Source organism: Achroia grisella, unplaced genomic scaffold, assembly GCF_030625045.1.
Source record: "Achroia grisella isolate CSIRO2021 unplaced genomic scaffold, CSIRO_AGI_Agris_v1 utg628, whole genome shotgun sequence".
NCBI classification, from domain to species: Eukaryota; Metazoa; Arthropoda; class Insecta; order Lepidoptera; family Pyralidae; genus Achroia; species Achroia grisella.
This window is the reverse complement of record NW_026712968.1, coordinates 1,017,639-1,038,619: the sequence shown is the minus strand read 5'-3', so window position 1 is coordinate 1,038,619 and position 20,981 is coordinate 1,017,639. Positions and strand designations below refer to the sequence as shown.

At 31.8% G+C, this 20,981-nt stretch overlaps 1 protein-coding gene across 3 annotated transcripts; it reads left to right on the top strand.

The window, feature by feature from the left end:
- Positions 1-1,667: 1,667 nt before the first annotated feature.
- Positions 1,668-20,559, top strand: LOC131849028 (multiple coagulation factor deficiency protein 2 homolog). 3 transcript variants are annotated; one of them, XM_059199010.1, is made up of 7 exons: positions 1,668-1,829; positions 1,988-2,093; positions 3,356-3,400; positions 4,087-4,234; positions 5,152-5,194; positions 6,594-6,742; positions 20,225-20,559. In XM_059199010.1, exons 2-7 carry the CDS (start codon positions 1,995-1,997, stop codon positions 20,365-20,367), a joined length of 627 nt encoding a protein of 208 aa, XP_059054993.1. In that variant the 5' UTR covers positions 1,668-1,829; positions 1,988-1,994; the 3' UTR covers positions 20,368-20,559. The 3 variants fall into 3 exon arrangements, with proteins under 3 accessions (XP_059054993.1, XP_059054992.1, XP_059054991.1); XM_059199009.1 differs by lacking the exon at positions 20,225-20,559 and adding an exon at positions 16,697-16,883; XM_059199008.1 differs by lacking the exon at positions 20,225-20,559 and adding an exon at positions 7,805-8,345.
- The last annotated feature ends 422 nt before the right edge of the window (positions 20,560-20,981 follow it).

The following is a 20,981-nucleotide window of genomic DNA, read 5'->3' as shown; positions in this document are numbered from 1 at the left end:
TTAATGTAACATGTCAGTAAGTGTACAGCAAATGATTTAATATGTTTGGTTTTTAGGTAAGTGGAATTACGTGTTATATATCTTTGCCTAAGACCACATAAAAATTAAACTTTACAATACTTTAAAAAATAAAGTGTCAATATATTTTTTTTGATGGATTTCTATATATACATCTATACATATAAATAAAATTGGAGTGTATGTTTGTAATATTGAAATAACCGTTTTTAAAATAACATTTTTTATAATTTTTGTCTGTCTGTCTGTCGGTCTGTTTGTTCCGGCTGATCTCTGTAATGGCTAGACCGATTTTGACGGGACTTTTTTGGCAAGTAGCTGATGTAATAAGGAGTAACTTAGGCTACTTTTATTTTGGATATTATTTTATTTTAAAACAAGAAAACGTATATAATTAAATTCCACGCCGACGAAGTCGCGGGAACATCTAGTACTAAATATATATATTCCTATATGTATTTTTTTCGGACTACTCTAACGCTGCTGGCCTTTTCAACTTCACCGAACGATAGGGGGCAGGTGCAGATGGCACTCCATACCAAAGAAAGGACTTATGGAGCGGCTGAAGACCAACTCCTGCCTGACGCATACGACTTAATCTGAGGGCACCGGTAGGGGTTCTTATATGTAAAATATTGACATTACTATTATTTTTGCCAATGGGTCTCTGTTGCCCCAGTAGACGATTGTTAGTTCATGTTGTGATGATTGATTCTAAGAAATGTACCTTTTAATAAATGTATTTATAATAATATACTTTTTAATTTTTTCCATACCAATGCTAGGCTTAGATCTCTCACATACAGCTTATTGTGTTAGTGAACTTTGAATGACGTCAGATTATGACATCCACAGATTATATAGCAGATAGAAAATAAAAACGCAAAACAAGAAAGTCAAGAGCCCTCGCAACTGGTTGTCGCGATGTATACATGTGTAGATAATGAAATAAATAAATTGATCTGATTTATTATAATAAAAAAATCTAATTGAGTATCAAGTTATAACTTGCAATTAATTTAATATTTTAAAAGAAAAGTTTATTACTTTTTATATTTATTTAATATTTATAGCACTTGTTAAAAAGAGTTTTCGCTGCCATCTAGCGGACAGTAGTATTACTAAATGATGAAACTTCAGACGCCAGTAATAGAAGAATCAAATATAAATTATAATTATTTAATACTAAGGACAATAATCGTGGTACTAATAATAATAACAAATAAAGTTTAAAAACAATTCAGTAACAATTATCTGATAGATGAAGACAGCGATTCCAACATTTGTAAATATTTTTTGGGGTATGTTAGTAAACTTAGGCTAGAATTAATATAATAAATATTAAATATATCTTTTTTAATATTCAGTAATTTTAGGAAGTGGATAAATATAAATCATTAGTAAAAATACAGGTTCATGAACGTTTCCAATTGCGTTTTGTTTACGAAAATTATGTTTCTCTGTTTTAAGAAGTCAACGATAGAAGAAAAACGGAATTAATCTATATATTAATAAATTAGTAACTGAATTCATTAGTAGTTGATATAAAATAATAATATATTACTTTTTTCTAACTGTTTTTTTTTATTTCCTGCTTTCCGTACGTGGCACGTCATGTCATTTGTGTCATTCCTGTAATGTAACGAAACGCAATCCGTCAAAGTCAAAAATCGTCTGACGTGTTTAATTTTCTAATTTCCCAATACTTTTGAAAACGTTTGCAAAACAATTATTGCTGCGTTTGTTTTATCAATACATCGATTCGATAAGCCATTATCGCATATGTCCACGTAGCGTGTCTACATAAACAGGTGAAATTAAAGTTTAAACAGTTCTTTCACGCTTCTAAAACTTAGCAATAAATCGTACTTCATAGAACAAGTATTCAACATTCTCTAATTACTTTTTAACGCTGTTTTAGCTTAAAAAGTTACTAATTAAAAAATATAGATTTATTATTTTTTTACAGATTAAAAATGCTACGCGTATTATTTTTCGCTGCTATACTGCAGTGCACGATATCACAGCAGTACCAGCAGAAAGTAGCGCCAGGTGTACCACCGCAGAATTATCAGGTAAGTTAAATAATATTAATATGAAAGGGAAATACGAATCAGTAGACTTGAAAGTGTTATAATATAAATAAATAAGAAAATTCAAGTATGAACTGGCTTTATAATGTAGATACTTTTGCCTGCCTACATGGCAAATTGAAAAAGCAATATGTAAAAGAAAAAAAATTATAATGAATGAAAAATTATAATTCACCCTAATTTTAGTTTATCTAAGAGTATATTTATTAAGAAATTAAAGTTATTTGTATATAATTAATTTACCTTAACTTAAATTTGTCTAAAAGTATATTTACTAAGAATAATTTCTCTTATAAAATAATAAAACGATTGCAGTTGAATCCAAGTTTAATTTAATTTATATTATCCACTGGCAATGCTCTGCCCAATATAGGCATTCATGGTAACTATTTACCATCAGATGGTCTATAGTATTGTTTGCCACTATCATGTTTTAAAAAATGGTTGTGAGTATAGATTCAAACTCACTCACAAACTAGACAAGACAGTATATTAGACCACTATTTCTACTTCTAATAATTTGTAACTTATAAACATTTCATGTTTACACATTATTAATGTACTAAAATGGGTTTTAACACCATGTACTAGTAGTTGAAAGACACAGAATCAGTGCAGGATGGATAAAATGGCGACAGTTCTCGGGAACAATATGCAACCCCCGAATGCTCTTGAAACTAAAGGATAAAGTTTATAAATCTATCATAAGACCTGCCATTTTGTATGGATCTGAATGGCTGTAAAGGGGATGGATGAAAGGTGTGTCCATGTGGCAGAAATGCGAATGTTGAGATGGATGTGTGGGGTTACCAGGAATGATAGAATAAGGAATGTGTATATACGAGGAAGTTTGAAAGTTGCGCCGGTTATAGACAAGTTGCGAGGTAACAGATTGAGCTGGTGTTATGTGGAGGAATGAGGATCATGTCTTATGGAAAGTGTATAATATGAATATGGATGGATGTAAAGGGAGGGGACGCCCTAAGAAAAGATGGATGGATTGTGTGAAAGATGATATGAATAAAAGAAGAGTATGTTCAGATATGACGACCGGTAGAGAGCAGTGGAAGAGAATGACATACTGCACCGACTACAAATAAAGTGATAAAGGGAAGGCAATGAGATGAGCACTAGTAGTTGAAATGAGAGAGATAAATATGTTTTATTTAAAACTCAGCTGTGTCTATATTCTTTTATTCATTTATATAACTGGAATGGTAATGTGTTTTATTCTTTTGTTACAGAATTATCAACAGCCACCTCCTCCGCCACCACCGCAGCACCAACCAGTAAGTATTTATACTGTTTCTATCATCAGGCCTGTAGGGATATGCCTCATGTGTTCCCATTAATAATAATAATATCTCAGGACAATTTACGCAGTGCCATCTAGACCCAAGCTAAGTTATGGGTACTAGACAACTTATATAAATACTTAGACACATTTATAACATACATAGAAAACACCCAGACAGATACAAATAATCATATTCATAAATACCAATGATGACATCTTGCAAGGAATCAAACCCACGATCATGGAAGTATTGGGAAGTAAAGTGGTTGATCACCAGGGCCACAACTAAATAACTTATAAATATATTTATTTTTGTTTGATAATGAAATGGTGCATCAGCCACGACCACATGCAGCAAGCTCCTGCGTTACGGTTTACGCTGGCGGGCCATTAGTAGAGGATGATAAGATGAACATGAGCTCAGGACATTGTGAAAAATTCACTAGGAATTTATTACGGTGGTTTCCAGGTACATTGCTAGCAATGGGGATTACTAGTTCCCATTACTAACAACATCCCTCCCCCCACTAAATAATTAATTAATTAATAATTCTGAGTTCCAACAGTACAATCTGTTCCAATAACAACAACAGTACTAGCCCCGCCAATATTATTTAGTTTATATATTTGCACAACTATCATTATATAACTGTAATTAATAATTCTGAATTACAACAGCCACCACAACAACAACAACAATACCAACAACAACAGTACCAGCCCCCACCACAACAGTACCAGCCGCCGCCACAACAACAGGTGCCCGTACAACAAGTGCCTGTACAACAAGTACCTGTACAACAGCATGGACATGCTCATCATGGAGGTAACTCTATGTATATATTTTCTGTGCCTTAAGATCTCTTGTCAGTATTGTACTGTTTGACTTCTTAATTATCGACTATGAGACACAACTGTCCCAACATGCTGTTCCTAATTCAAATTCAAAATATCTTTATTCATGCAGGTCTATTACACTCTTATGATATTTGATATATACATCGATCGTCAGTTCGGAATGATTTCGAGATGACAACAACTGACAAGAAACTCCGCTCGTATTCTGTTTACAGCTTAACGCCCGCATGACGCCAGTAGTGTGCGATAGAGACGACATAATCCTTCTCTTTCCCACATATACTAAAAGTGTAATTCTTGTATTAGATGTTTGGTGCAATAAAGAATTTATATAAAAAACTAACAAATAAATAAAGTAATATATTTTTTTGTCATACTGATTGTTATTCATGTGCTTATTTATTTTAATAAATAAATGTTTCATTCTGTACGAAAGTCTTGGGTGATAGGTAGTCAGTTATAATAATGTCAATCAGTTATAATAATAACTGAGGGTGATGCAGTTGGAATCGAGCCACAACGCGAGCTTCAAAGCGTTCGTGGCCCTGGTCCCCACCAACATGCTGCCCACCTTCATGAAGGAGGACTACTAGCCGAGGGGGGTGGTCTATCGGCGCTACCGTGGCAGATTGCCGTCGACAGTGCCGTGACCATAGAGACAATTTTATTTACATATTTTATTATTATTTCTCATGTATGTTAGTCTATAAGGTATTTATAAAATGGGCCATGTAGCCTGAATTAAATTAATAAATAAATAAAATAATACGAGAAACTGTGTGGAAGTCAATCTGTCGTGGTACATTGCTAGCAATGTGTCTATTGGTTTAATAGAATAGAATAGAATTTCTATCATATTTATTTATCTTTCTATCTCTTTCGCAGATCCTCAACTGTTGAATACGGCGAACATTGCTCAAGAACGAGAGTAAGTTTGTTTTATTCTTATATCACTAAATAAAAACAAGCATACGGCCCATCTGATGGTAAGTGGTAACCGTTACGCATATACGACTGCATGATCTACTGTGAAGAGTGTTCTGAAGAGTAGTTCGGATTAATACAAGCTGCTAAATTTGACCACCATACCAACCCGCCAGAAACTAAAATACCATCCTGATCATCTGGATGAATGGCGGTCCTCCACAGTGCGGTTTTATAGAAACTTTTTGCCTCGCACAACCACATTGTGGAATCACCTTCCAGCAATAGTATTTCCGAACTGATACGATATTGAAACCTTCAAGAAAAGAGCTTATTCGTTTTTAAAAGGCCGACAACGTACTTGCAATTCTACTGGTGTTGCGTGCTCATGGGCGGCGGTAATCACTTACCATCAGGTGAGCCGCATGCTCGTTTGTCCCCTGTGTCAATAAGCGCTTATCTGTTAGACCTACAATGAGAAACACTGGCAGTTTTTATATATTATTTTATCCATATTCAAAATATGACGTTCTGTATATACTTTTTGTTTTATACACTTCTGTCACTGCGCTCTGCTATAATAAACGTCTCTACAAGCATAATCTATTATTTTCAATAATGATTACTGTATCGTTCAGAAATACTAATTCTGTAAAAAATCTAATGGTGATTGAAGGGTTAGTGATAATAGTGCCTATGGGCTTGTACTTATACATATTATAGGCTTGAACTCATACATATTATGGGCTTGAACTCATACATATTATGGCCTTGAACTGATACATATTATGGGCTTGTACTCACACATATTATGGCCTTGAACTCATACATATTATGGGCTTGAACTCATACATATTATGGCCTTGAACTGATACATATTATGGGCTTGTACTCACACATATTATGGCCTTGAACTCATACATATTATGGGCTTGAACTCATACATATTATGGCCTTGAACTGATACATATTATGGGCTTGTACTCACACATATTATGGCCTTGAACTCATACATATTATGGGCTTGTACTCATACATATTATGGGCTTGAACTCATACATATGACTATAATTATGAGCGGTTACACGGACTGTCATTTCTTTCTCTTGGGTATTTACTCTTTTTGATACTGTTACTGTAACTAATTTTGGTTTTTTATGAGCGTTGAATATTGTAATACATTTTATATATCTTATTAATATTAGAAAAGCGAAATTTTGTGAGTATGGATGGATGTTTGTTACTCTTTCACGCAAAAACTACTGAATGGATATCGATGAAACTTTACAGTAATATAGCTTATACTTCAGAATAACATATAGGTTATAAATTTCATGCGGATTGAACTGTGGGTATTGCTAGTCCTCTATAAAAAAATTATATCTCATCTAATAATTCCACAGACATATTCAGGAGCACATGGACGTGCCTATAGACACATCTAAGATGTCAGAACAGGAGCTCCAGTTCCACTACTTCAAGATGCACGACGCCGACAACAACAACAAACTGGACGGGTGCGAGCTGATCAAATCACTCATACATTGGCACGGTGAGTTTAATTTCTTCTATAATTATATATAAACTAGCTGTCTCGGCAAACTTTGTTTTGCTATATACATTAAAATCGCTATTAAATAATAGGGGTTACATATATTTATATATTTTTCAATCCTAAATAATAATAAAATTAAAATAAAATATTATGTCGATACGAATACCACTTAGGGGTATGAAAAATAGATAGTAGCCGATTCTCAGACCTACTGAATATGCATAAATAATATATATGAATATGCATAAAATTTCATAAAAATCGATCAAGCCGTTTGGGAGGAGTATGGTAACTAACATTGTGACGCGAGAATTTTATATGTTATAATTTTGTATGTTTCATTTTAGAATTTATGACTGGGCAGTTTTTTTTTCGGATTACTCTAATGTTCTACGCTAGTGTTTACAATTGTTATACATTTATGCAGGGTTTGTGTTATGCTTCGTAAATATTGTTTTGTTTTTTTTATTATGTACATGTGTCTATGAACAAAAGTATTGACAACTTTTGGCGGGAAATGCTTTTGTTTGATGTCTTCTGTCATTATACTTTTTTTTTTTATATAAGCAGGCTAAGGTATTTTTTTAAACAGTATGTAAGCAATATAAGAAGACAATTTCCTTGAAATGATAAGTGTATAATTAATATATTTTTCGTTATTTAAAGATTTCCGTGTGTTATTTTCTATAAATCATATTGTAATGACAGATTGCATTATTATAAATTATTAATTAATTATTGACATATTTTGAATATGATTTATTTTAATACTTTGTATTAAATATTAAATTTTTTTCTTTAAACTAACTTCATAAAGTGTAAAGATTTGGTAATTTGTTTGTAATGCATAAACTTACAAAATACTGTACTGATTTTGATTAATTCTTCACTTACATTATTAACGAGTACATTTGACTATATTTGACATGACTAAAGTTTTAAATATATTTTTGTTTTTCTAAATATGAAATATGTCAATAATTAATTTAAGCTGGTATATCATTCATATGTGTGTTTGTCTTTCCCTATATGTGCGGTTACCATGGGAACGGTATACAGAGCAAGGCCACAAGCAAGCCCCCCAAGCCCCCAACCCCCCAGTCGGAGAGAAGATATTCGGCGACGACGAACTAATAAACCTAATAGATCCCATATTGAATATGGATGATCACAACAAAGATGGTTACATAGACTATCCAGAATTTATTAGGGCACAACAAAAGAGTCAGAACAAAGATGGCAGAACGTAGGACATTCCGTAGCCTTAGTTTTTGATATGAACTTTTTTATTGACGATTTGAAAATAGAACAGTGTTGTTGGAATAAAGTGCGGTTCACGAAAGAAATAATTTTATGAAAACAAAATAAGTATTCTTAATTCAAAATTTCACTAATAGTAATATTTTAAAAAAGGATTATTTACGTTCTTTTTCTTTTTTTCTTTGGCAAATTTTCGTTGTTATTATAAGAAGTTTATTTTTTTATGGTCTTATACTTTTTAAATGTCATTGGTTTTAGACATATGCAGTATGATTAAACTATTGTTTAATAACACTGTTCTAATTTTAAACTATGACAATTATACGCAACGTTATAAAGCTCGGTCGCATTGCGAATTTTGGACGTTAAACTTTTTCGCGCCATCAATATTTTCTGTTTGAAAAATGGCGCGAAAATTTTTTATATTCTTGAAGTGTAATATTTCGCAATGCGTTACCTCAACTGGAATAGTATTTCAATACTGATGTACTATATCTGAACTAAATGTTTTCTTATATAAAGATATGTATATATTTGGTAGCATATAATATATATATATTTAAACTGTATATATGTATATATAGTAACATGTAACACGCATATAAAAAATAATATTCTCATCTTAAATAATATTTCTTTATATGATGTAGTTATACCAAGTTACATTCAAATCCGTCCAGTTTTCGTGTTATACAGACACAAACAGACAAAAATAAATTTCAATAAAGTGAACCTACCTATGCGGTTTTTGAGAAAAACAATGGACAATTTTCAACAGAATAAACACATCAAATTCAAATTAAAAAATCATTTATACTTGCAGGACATATATTAATTACAAAAAACTTGACGTTCATAAGCCGCTATATTATTATTTTCCTATTGTTCAATTGAATATCTGTATTCATATAGATCTATAACTTACATATAATAAACGTATATATGTTATACAAATCTACCGTCAATTGTTAATGTATTTCAAAGTAATTGTATGTCAACTGACAAGAAAATGAGCATTTACTCTTTTCAAATCAGTCTAGATTACCTAATTAAAAAATACGGTTTATATTAGGGAGAATATAGTGACCAGTATACGAGAAAATAACAAAATAAATTCACTTTATATTGGGTTCTTTGTCTTTTAAATTCGTTAACAGGCCTTGTAACAAAAGAATAAAATCATTTACAACGACATTTCATGCATTCATGGGAAAGAACGGGACGGCCGACATGCTATCTCGTTCTGTCTTATGCGGTACAGTATGTTTGATATAGATTTTATAAATACAGATAATATATGAGATAGTTCGGTCTATTACATCTATGTAGTATTTTAAATACCATAAATGAAATATATTTTCGAAAATTTATAAAAAATAAGTGCCAATTTTACTGTTACAAGCATGATAAGAGTTGATTTCACGTTAAGAAATAGTTAAAAATGTTTACATTAAAAAATAAATCTTTTATTCATAGATATAGAGTAAGTATTTAAATTCCATAAAATAGGGCTCAAAAATCTTGTAATATAATTTTCATATGTTCCTTTATTGGATTCAAAATTAAAATCAAAATATCTTCATTCATGTAGGTCTGTTACAGACTTTTATGATATGTTAAATCTACGTCAGTCAGTTCAGAGTGATTTCTGACAAGAAACTTAAGGAACTTAAGTATCATCCTTGTTGGAAACATTTTATTGTGTAATCAGCTGTACTCAATATAATAATAGCTTCAATTTTATTCAAAGAAACGTCAAAGTGTAATAAATCTATTTTGGATATTGAAATACTTTGTCTCTTGTTTCCACGGCCTTGGTGGTCTAGCGGGTAAGCACACCGCTTTACTTCTAATGGTCGCGGGTTCGATTCCTCGAACGGTGCAAACATTTGTATTCATGAGTATCATTATTTTTCAGTCTGGTTGTATTCTATATATATTATGTGTGTATTTAAAAACAAAAACTATTTAAATATTTGTATCAGTTGTCTAGTACCTATAACACAAGCTCTGCTTACCGTGGGACTAGATGGCGCTGTCTTAATTGCCCAGAGTATTTATTATTTATTCGAGCTATTGTCACAATTTGAGAAAATGTGACAATACACACATAAATTATTTTAATTTACGCTACTCTCAATTTATTTACTACTTGTTGTGTTCTATTTGTCCCACTTTCACCATCATCACTTTCATCATCACCAGAAACTGAAATACCATCCTGATCTGGATGAATGGCGGTCCTCCACAGTGCGTTTTTCTATAATCTTTTTACCACGCACAACCACATTGTGGAATCACTTCCAGCAATGGTATTACCGAACCGATACGATATTGAAACCTTCAAGAGCTTATTCCTTCTTAAAGACCAGCAACGCACTTGCCATTCCGCTGTTGTTGCGGGTGTTAATCGGCTGCGGTAATCACTTACCATCAGGTGAGCCGCAAGCGAGTTTGTATCCTATTCTATTAAAAAAAATTAAAGTGCTAAGCACATCATTATGTATATTTTTAATATGTTTAATATTATCTATGTATTATGTATTATTATTTATTGTCATGTGCTCAAAATCGTGCTTCCATATACATAGTATTTTTTTTTTTTTATTAATTTATCGAATAATAATTATATTTTGTTAAGTATATTTTACAATTTCGCAGGTTTATTAAAATAAATTACAAGTTTTGGAAAATCTACTTTAATGCTAACATTTTAGAGATGAATTTCCACTCAAACTTAATAAAATACATTACATGTTTTTGGAAAATAGACTTTATTGCTGTATATTTCAGGGTCGAATTTCCAAAATTTATATTTGTTGACTAAAAGCCATCTGATATTAGGCGTATAATTTATCTCCACTATTTTCTTGTATTTTTTTGCATTTTTATTTGTCTATTGTAGTTCACTGAGTAAGTAATCATTACGTTATAGGCCATCAATAGACTATGTCACACATTGAGAGAGGAGTTGGCGAAGTGTGACATTGTTCTGTCACAAATTGAGAGATGGGGTTGGCAAAGTGTGACATTGTGCTATGTCACAAATTGAGAGATATAGGGGTTGGCAAATTGTGACATTTTGCTGTCACAAATTGAGAGAGATAGGGGTTAGCAAGATGTGACATTGTGCTATGTCACAAATTGAGAGAGATAGGGGTTGGTAAAGCGTGACATTGTGTCACAAATTGATAGAAATAGGGGTTGGCGAAGTGTGACATGGTGTAACCAACGGGGTAAGGGGTGCTAACACAAGTCGATTTTTAAATTTGATAGCAAAGAAGTAGCCGCTAATCTGTGGATTGACGAATCATTACTAAACCTACTTTATTGCTAACTGTTTAACGTGCATTTTAAATTTTTAAGAAAGAGTTAACAATGTTCTGTTCCAAACATAATGTTGTTATTGTTATATTCGACGGCCTCGGTGGTCTAGTGGCTTAGCTCATCGCCTTACGTTCTATGATCGCGGGTTCGATTCCTCGCACAATGCAAGCATTTCTATTTATAAGTATAATTGTAATGTTGGTGTTTATTGTGTATATTATGTATGTACTTACAAAAAATGTATAATAAATATTTATATCAGTTGTCTAGTACCCACAACACATGTTCTACTCAGCTTGGGACTAGATGGCGCTGTGTGAATTGTTCTTATTAATATTAATATTCATTCCATTATTTTCCGTACTTTTATTCTATTATAATTATTATTTATTTATTCATCTAAAATATTTAATAATTGTCATTATTATTTCATTCATAATCTATTTATATTTTGGTCACAATTTCACATTTTTTTAAACACATATGTGAGATTGTTTCTTTTGGCTATAAAAAAAAATATCTTACACTACTTTGATTTATATTATTTTCTTACATTCTGCTACAATTTTTAAAGCTCTTGTAGCGAAATTAAACATAATGTACTTGTACATGATTACAAAATATTTTTTTTTAAATCACCGTGTACATTATCAGAGAAATACAGATTAATTTTTGAATTTAATTAGGGAGAATAACTTGTATAAGAATTGTTTTAGTGATCGTGTTTATCAATATATATTTGGGACAAAAATCACTAACATTTCTTTATACTGGCACATAACTTTCATGAGTATGCCTGGACAATCCTTAAAGTACATCCCTTTTAATTACTAATTTAAAAGAATATGATATTTAAGACCCCTATTTAGAAATATATATTATTTATTTCCTAATAAGTTTCTAACATTTTTTTTTATAATACTTAATAAATACTTTTTTTTATGATTTAATGGCATACATGTGTATGCCATTATATAAATAATAAAAAAAAAGTATTTTGTACATATTTCTTTTAGGAGAAATATTATTCTGAAGATTGTATCTGTATATTTTGTATATTAGTTTTATGAGTGTTGGGTCAATTATTTATCTATTGGGAGTTATTTAGACAATAACAGCGGACTATACGAATTTGTTAAAAAAAATAGCTGAATGAGAATAGAGTCGGTACTAATTTGGAAGTCTTCAACAGATTTCTAACGCAATATGGCTGTATATGATTAGGTCCTATGCTTTTAAAAAAATATTTACCCGCCAAAAACTGACATGTTTGCTGTTATTGTTCTGCAATTCGAATTAATACCACATAACACATTTACTATCTACTTAATGTCAAAGATGACACTGAATTGCATATATTCCTATAATTTCATATTGTTTTATTTTAATTTAGTCTTTCCCATTGGTGGTTTAATGAGATAAATAGAAATAGGTGAATACTCGAATAAAACACGAATTTTAGTTGAATAAATATATTGTTGTACAATTTTAGTGCAATAATTATAAGTCATTATATATGCCATATCTTTTTTACCGCCAATGGCCAACTATTGTCTATGTTCAACTTTTATTTTTTAAGACACGAAGCGTCTACTTGTCTTTGAATTATGTTTGTTCTACGGTTGTGTAAGTTGTAAAGTTACAATATAAGATTGACTTTTGGAGGTTAATAAATTTCTACAAAGAGAAATTTCTTTTATTGTACTTAAATATTTAACTGTAAATCTTCTTAGATTGGCATACAAGATGTTGACCACCTGATGGTAAGTGGTAACTGTCGCTTGTATACATGAACAGTAATACGGATATCACTTTATCATGTGATACGCGTGATATCACACATGAGATACTATTATGGAGAAACTCGTCTGCGTATGTACCAAGTTTTATTTATTTTTTTATTTATTTACCGATATTGCAGTAGTTTCAACCGCCATGATCATGAAAAGATGAGATGATCACGTAAGATGCCGTGGTAAATTTTTAATTTTACATAGTACTAGCTGTCCCGGCAAACGTTGTTTTGCCATATAAATTAATAACGCTATAAAAAAATAGGGGTTGATGATAGAAGGGTGAAAATTTAGGATTGTATGTATTTTTGTATGTTACATCATAAAAAAATAGAAAATTTTGTCTAAAAAATAAAAATAAAAAATTATTGATTGATTCAATCAATTCTATTATTTGATTTAATATACCCAATTTATAATTTATAAACATTTTCTTTTTCAAAGAATAAATAACGTACAACACCTATATTAAAGTAAAAATGGAGCGGATAAATATAATAAATATAACCTAAAATAATTTCATACAAAACCATAAACTAACCTATTTCTAGAGAGCTATAGATAAGTGTTTTGTTTCGTTTGCTTTTCGTGGTTTGTTACGTCATTAGTATAGTCGACCGATTCATATAAATTTGTATTTATTATGCACTATGGTTGTGGAATAAAAGGTATAATCCAGGGCATACAAAATTAGTGTGTTGGTAAGTAAATACTGCATTCTGCAATGCAGTAAATACTGCAAAAAGTATTTACTGCATTCTCTAAACATCTCCATCAGTATTTTGTTTGTATAAAAAATTAAATAATGTCTATGGTTATGATTATGGAATTAAAATAAAAAATAATTAAACATACCTACTAAATAACATCAGTTTTTTCTAATGTATATGTATATAAAAATGTAACTTACTGGAAGTTGATGCTATTTAGTAAAACCAATTAATAAATATATCTTGACTAGAGCCTTCACTGGACACAAATTATATAAACACACGACAAACTTAGGCTTATGCCTAACAAAGATTTGCAGATTTTGTAGATAACAATCTGTAGATTTTGCCAAGCTGAAGTGGAAACGCCACTACACATTCAATGTTGTTGTAGCCCACTCAGCTATAAACGAAATATCTCCTTTGGAATGTATACACCCTATCCTGAGGTGATAAAAACCATCGCTCCTAAGAATATCCTTCAATTCTTGTCTCTGACGGATCTAGGTAGCGAACTATAAAAAAGGGCGAGCACAATAGATCTACATATGTAGGTCGCAGTGCTACAGGTCTAAACACTTTAGTAAGGGGGGGAAATGGGATTGTTAGTAATGTGGACTAATGAACCCATTACTAGCAATGTACCATGTCAGGTTGACCTCCACGCGGTTCCCCCTGGAAACCATCGTGTTAAATTCCTGGTGAATTTGTCACGATGGGCTAACTGACCTGACCTCATGCTCATATTATCACCCTCCACTGGTGCCCCGCCAGCGTAAACCGTTAGCGCAGGCGGATGCACCATTCCATTATCACATACAAAAAAAAAACACTTTAGTAATAGCTCCATTTTTTTATAATCGTCGTTCGTTTCATCTACTTATCTACTTTATTTGAGACGAACTGGTAAGGGTGTATCTGCTTTCTTTCATCCTTTCCACATACAATAATACACGAATAAAGTAATATTTGTTGTTTTAAGACGGCGATTCTTACTACTTAGTTATTGAAGTGAATTTCACGTCTTTTTAATACAATACTGTTCATATAAACCGGCCATTTTGACGAGGCCGCGCCATTTTGTTTTGTTTGTGCCAACATGAACTCCCTAATTATGTCGGGGTAAGTAGTGTTTTTTATTATGTTTATTTATATTTGTTTTTAGTGAATAAATATTATATTATAGGTATATATAGTAATAGTATTGTCAGAAAAACAATGTGAAAAATTTTCGTAATAAGAGATCGACACATTTCCCGCCTTTTACCGATTGCGAATTAAGAAAATAAAATGGAGTACCTATTTCAGAAATTTAACTAAAAATGCTAACAATGAAAGACGCCTATATATGTTTATATACAATAACATCTGTATTTCACAGTTGGACTAAAAATTGGTTCAATAAAACACAATATTGGTACACACACAAGTGATTTGTGTATTCTTCAGAAGTGCACAGAATAAAACGACAATACTACAACAACGTTCCGTTTGACCATATAAAATTCAGTTTATTTAACGAAGATTTCTCGCAAATCTATACATATAAATAAAATTGTATATGTCTGTTTGTAATATTGAAATAACCGTCTTTTAATTTTTATGCATATGAATATAAATACGGTACATACACCAAAATAACATTTTTTACAATTTTTGTCTGTCTGTATATCTACTCTATTCATTCCGGCTAATCTCTGAAATGGCTGGACCGATATTGACGGGACTTTTTTTGGTAGGTAGCTAATGTAATAAGGAGTAACTTAGACTTTTATTTTAGAAAACTAAAGTTAAATTCCACGCGGAAGAAGTCGCGGGAACAGCTAGTAAATATATACCTATATACAAACATTTGGGAGAAATCTGTAGGTATACCTACCTATATATTATTTTTCTTAAGGAGTTGAATCCCAGCTGATGAATGTGGTCCAACAAATCAGCTCGTAGACACTATCTACCGCTACTGGATGGCACATCTTTCAAGCCAAGTCAAGATTTCACCAATCGAAATATAAACAAGTTAAAGGAAACTGAGTTCAGCTTAAACTCGAAAGATATACATTTATCTCGTTCTACTTTAAATGGAATTCACCAGCTTTACTTGGTTCAGATTGTAGCGGTGAAATGCAAAATGAAGCTTTAAACTCGTTTAAACGATTTAACTGTGTTTAGTTCGAACTAAACGCGATCAGTTTCCTTGGTGAAATCGGACCTAGGACTCCCCTCTGTCAGGGCATTTCTGTGTCTATTTAATCTAGACTAGTAGTTACTACTGTAGGATAATATTTCCTGTTTTACTGTTTAATTTTAACCCATTCCTATTCGCTGTCCTATATTTAGGACACTACATTTTTTTTTTCAACAAACTATGTATTTTTACTATAGCTACTAATGAAATTTGTATTTTAAAATATTTTTTCTATAATACATATTTACGTCATTTTAATAGATATTATAACTTTTTTTTTTATGTATTAAGACCTTAATCCTATTACATCGATGCTTGAGAAGTAATGTGTTAATAAGCTTGTTAGTTGTTTATTGTTACGACGACCTCGGTGGTCTAGCGGTCTAGCACACCGCTTTACGTCCGATGGTCGCGGGTTCGATTCCTCGCACGGCACAAACATTTGTATTCATAAGTATGATTGTTTCTATCGGTCTGGGTTTTCTATGCATAATATATATGTATTTACGAAAAAAAATATCTACGTATTTGTATCAGTTGTCTAGTACCCATAACACAAGCTTTAGCTAGCTTAACTTGGGTCTAGATGGCGCTGTGTGAATTGTCCTGAGATTATTATTATTATGTTCAATAGTCCATGAACATACTAAATATATTAAATTAATATTTTCAGGACAAGTGGATAAGAACCACCAGGCCTACACGGATTTGGAGTTGGAACAACTTCTGGAGCACGTGTTCAACCATACAGACATAAATAAGGACGGATATGTTGACTACATGGAGTATAGGGTTAGCGACTATAAGGCCAAGAAGGGAAAGGATAAGGGCAGTAAATAATAATCATCATCATCATCATCATCATCGCAGCCCGGAAGACGTCCACTGCTGGACATAGGCCTCCCCCAAAGATCTCCACGACGATCGCTCCTGCGCTGCTCGCATCCAATGCCTTCCAGCGATCTTGAACCAGGTCGTCGGTCCACCTTGCTGGAGGCCTTTCCACGCTGCGTCTTCCGGTCCGTGGTCGCCACTCGAGGACTTTACTGCCCCAACGGCCATCTGTCCTACGAGCTATGTGCCCTGCCCATTGCCACTTCAAAGTCGCAATTCTTCGGTAAATAATAGAATATACATACTTCATATATAACTTTTGGAAATACAGATTAAATATTAAATTATATTAAAATGATAAAATTTATATGTTTACATTACAAACATTCCTGAGATATTCTAAGTGACATATTCTATAAAAATGTACAAACAACTAATTCTACGATGGCCAGCAGTATACTTCCAACAATAACATACAATAAAGAAAATCAATAAAGATATTGTTTAATATTAAAGAACACATGTATAAATGCAATAAGGCGGGCTTATACATAAACAGATAAATGTTGTTCATCGATTACCAACACACAGCACCAGGGGCGGATCGTGAATTTGTGGGGCCCTGGACTAAACTACCTAGGGCCCTACCTGATTATATTACTCAATTACAAGAAATTCCCCGTTCCTTTCGATTGACGCGCACTTGCATGAGTTGATTTTTTTTTTGATAATGTAATGGTGCACCCGCCTGCGCTAACGGTTTACGCTGGCGGGGCACCAGTGGAGGATGATAAGATGAGCATGAGGTCAGGTCAGTTAGCCCATCGTGACAAATTCATCAAGAATTTATCACGATGGTTTCCAGGGGTTACCGTGTGGAGGTCGATCTGACATGGTACATTGCTAGCAATGAGATCATCAGTCCACATTACTAACAGTCCTCTTTCCCCTCTGCATGAGTTGATTGATCTCAGGGTTGCCAACCTTATGATAAGTTTTTTAATATTCTACATATTTTTTTATATTCTAAACATCGTTTCGGTGGGGACTGGAGGCCCTTTGTATCCTCGGGGCCCAAGGCTGCAGCCCAAAAAGCCGTTAGGTAGATAGCTAAACAATACTACAAGTACTTGAAAAGATTGCTTTCATTGTTAATATAGTTAATCGGATTTTAACACGAATATAAAATTATTCAAGACAATAGAGCTGGCGTCCACAGCTAGTGCAATCTAGTCGAAACTTCGAGAGTGGTAAATACCTTTATTTACCACTAGCTGCACCCGCGACTTCATCCGCGTGGAATATAACTTTATTTTTCTAAAATAAAAGTAGCTTATTACATCAGCTACCTGTCAAACTCCCGTCTAAATTGGTCCACCAATTTCAGAGATTAACTGGAACAAACAGACAGACAGACGAAATTTGTAAAAAAATATTATTTTGGTATATGTGCTGTATTTATATTGATACGAATGTAGTAAAAAACGGTTATTTCAATATTGCAAACAGACACTCCAATTTTATTTATATGTTTAGATAAAATTATTCGGTTAACTATATTAATAGTGTGTACTGAACGCGAAAGTTTAAAAATAGGATTACTTTCAGCAATATTCTCACGGAGCTTTTCCGAGCGAGCTTATCAATATATGTAACAACAACAACTTCCATTTTTTTTTGTACAATTTATAATATATATAGTTTAGGTAGTAGCTGTTTTGCTTTCCTTTTCTTTCAAGCCATTTTCATCATTCATATGAAAGGGACAGGTAGATCTCTTTAATATAAAATGTGTTTATAGTAGATATCTATGTAGGTACTACATGTATATCTATTTATCTATTTTGTAAATTTCAGTATGTAATTAAATCAAATTAAAAACAAATTATTCAATTAGGAAATTTTAACTTATAACGTCAACTTTTTTTTATTAATATTTTTTCCCTACCATCCAGTTCAGTTTATAGATTCTATTGAGAAGATATGCCAAGATACTCAACTGAATATCTTTTTTTTTTAGCCATTATAGAGTAAGTAAATAAATTTTAATTTTACTTGAATCATTATTAACATAAATTCGCAATACAAACTTTTATATATTCGAATTTATTGTAGGTACAAACATTTTAGTATAATATTAAATATCTATTTTAAAATAAAATAATAAAAACATTTCTGTTCGTTTTATTAATCAGTTTCAGGAAAATTGTAGTGATTGGTAAGTAACATATATTTAAAAACTATTTTATATTAGACATGTGTCAACTCGAGTTGCGCATAATTCGAGTTAACTCGAGTTGTATTCTGCCAACTCGAGTTGGAATTCAACTGGTAAATGAATGAATCAAGTGAAAGAGCGAGACCATGATTCTGTTATCGAACTGACAATGACATGAAATTTTCCGATCATTTCATATCATACAATTTTCACTCGTCACAAATATTTCAATATTGATTTGAGGTTGTTACCATTTTTTTTGCAGATTCTTCCGATTATCTTATCAATAAAATGACTATGCGTTCCATAAGTCCTTCCGCGGCTTTAAACTGCCATTTCTACTCGCCCCCTATAGTTCGGTGACGCTTTCAAGGCTAGCTGCGCCCAAAAACATTAGAATTGTTCGAAAAAATAAAATAAAACTTTTTATTCCAGGTAACTCGAGTTAACTCGAGTCATGTTTATTACGAGTTAGTACATCTCTATTTTATATATAAATATAGACATTTAAATTAGAGATTAAGTGTAGTTCTAAAGGGAATTTTGTCAAAGTATTTGTCAATATCTCCTTCCTTCTCCTTCTCTTTCCTGTCAGATGTATTCCTAAGTATAGTAGAGAGATGTGCGAGAAAGAGAGAAAAAGCAAGCGCTAAAACAATGAATAAAGTCGAATCTAAGCTAGGCACTAGGGTCAAAACATATTTTTTCTTGAATTTGTGAAATAATTTTTTTATCAGAATGGAATTGCATTACTTAGATTCTATCCGTAATATTATTTTATCTGTGGCAATATGAAGCCCGTCTTACAAACCACAAACCAAAATTTATTGTGAATCTGTGCGCACTTTTCCTTTTTGAATTATTATTATAGATTGTTACATAGATAAAATTTTAGTTCAATTCCCACAACGATTCTAAACGTAACATTCCCAATTTTTATAAAACGTTAATTACTCTGTGCAAAAAAATATAATTAAGTACAGACTAGATTTGCTCTGAATTTTTATATTTGTTTTTTTTTAAATACGAATGAAATATATATATATATATTATTTTATCTAGTTTTTTAAATAAGAATGATAAATTTAATATAAAATATATTTTTAAATAAGAAGGATCATTTTAATCTTTATTTTTAATATTATCTAGATTCTGATGGCAAAGAATTGGATTCTGCTGTGTTGTACAGAGAGGCGGATCTAGAAGAAATCATCGAGGGTGCGATGAAACAGGCCGACAGAAACAACGATGGGTTTATTGATTATTATGAATTCAAATCTGCTGGAATTTAAATTACATATTTTATTTATTAGTTATTTTATTTCGGATATCCATTCATATTATGTTAGTAAACATCTTATAAACTATGTTGTACATTGTATGTACTAGTTTTGAAGAATATCAACCGATATCGTAAAGCAGAAGCCTCTCAATTCTGTTTTTTCTTTATTTATTTGTATAGTAATTATCAACTCATCCCAGCTTGACACGGATGCGTTACAAATCTTTGAATTTCACGGCTTGTTCTATACTATAACACGCATGTATTATACATATAAACCTTCCTCTTGAATCACTCTATCTATTGCTGAATACTGCATTAAAATCCGTTCAGTAATTTAAAAGATATAAGCGAACAGACAGCAGCGGCGACTGCGCTTGAAAATTAAATTTGGCGGGAATTATTTGTGACAGGTGATACAGATGTAATATGAAAGTCAGTCAAACTATCAATAATTTAAACTTCTACGATATATAATTAAGAATAATAGAGATATAGTTAATAATTTGTATTGATCATTATAAACAAAATTTCAATAAATATTAATATGCCTATCGATTCATAGATGGCGCTGTTCAGTAATAAAATATTTGTTTGATTCAGGCAATTTATTATTTTTTTTAT

Coding starts and splice junctions, on each gene's coding strand:
- LOC131849028 (XM_059199008.1), top strand. CDS start 1,995: ATGCTACGCGTATTATTTTTCGCTGCTATACTGCAGTGCACGATATCA. Junction 2,094..3,355: donor TACCACCGCAGAATTATCAG/GTAAGTTAAATA, acceptor CTTTTGTTACAG/AATTATCAACAGCCACCTCC. Junction 5,195..6,593: donor AACATTGCTCAAGAACGAGA/GTAAGTTTGTTT, acceptor ATAATTCCACAG/ACATATTCAGGAGCACATGG.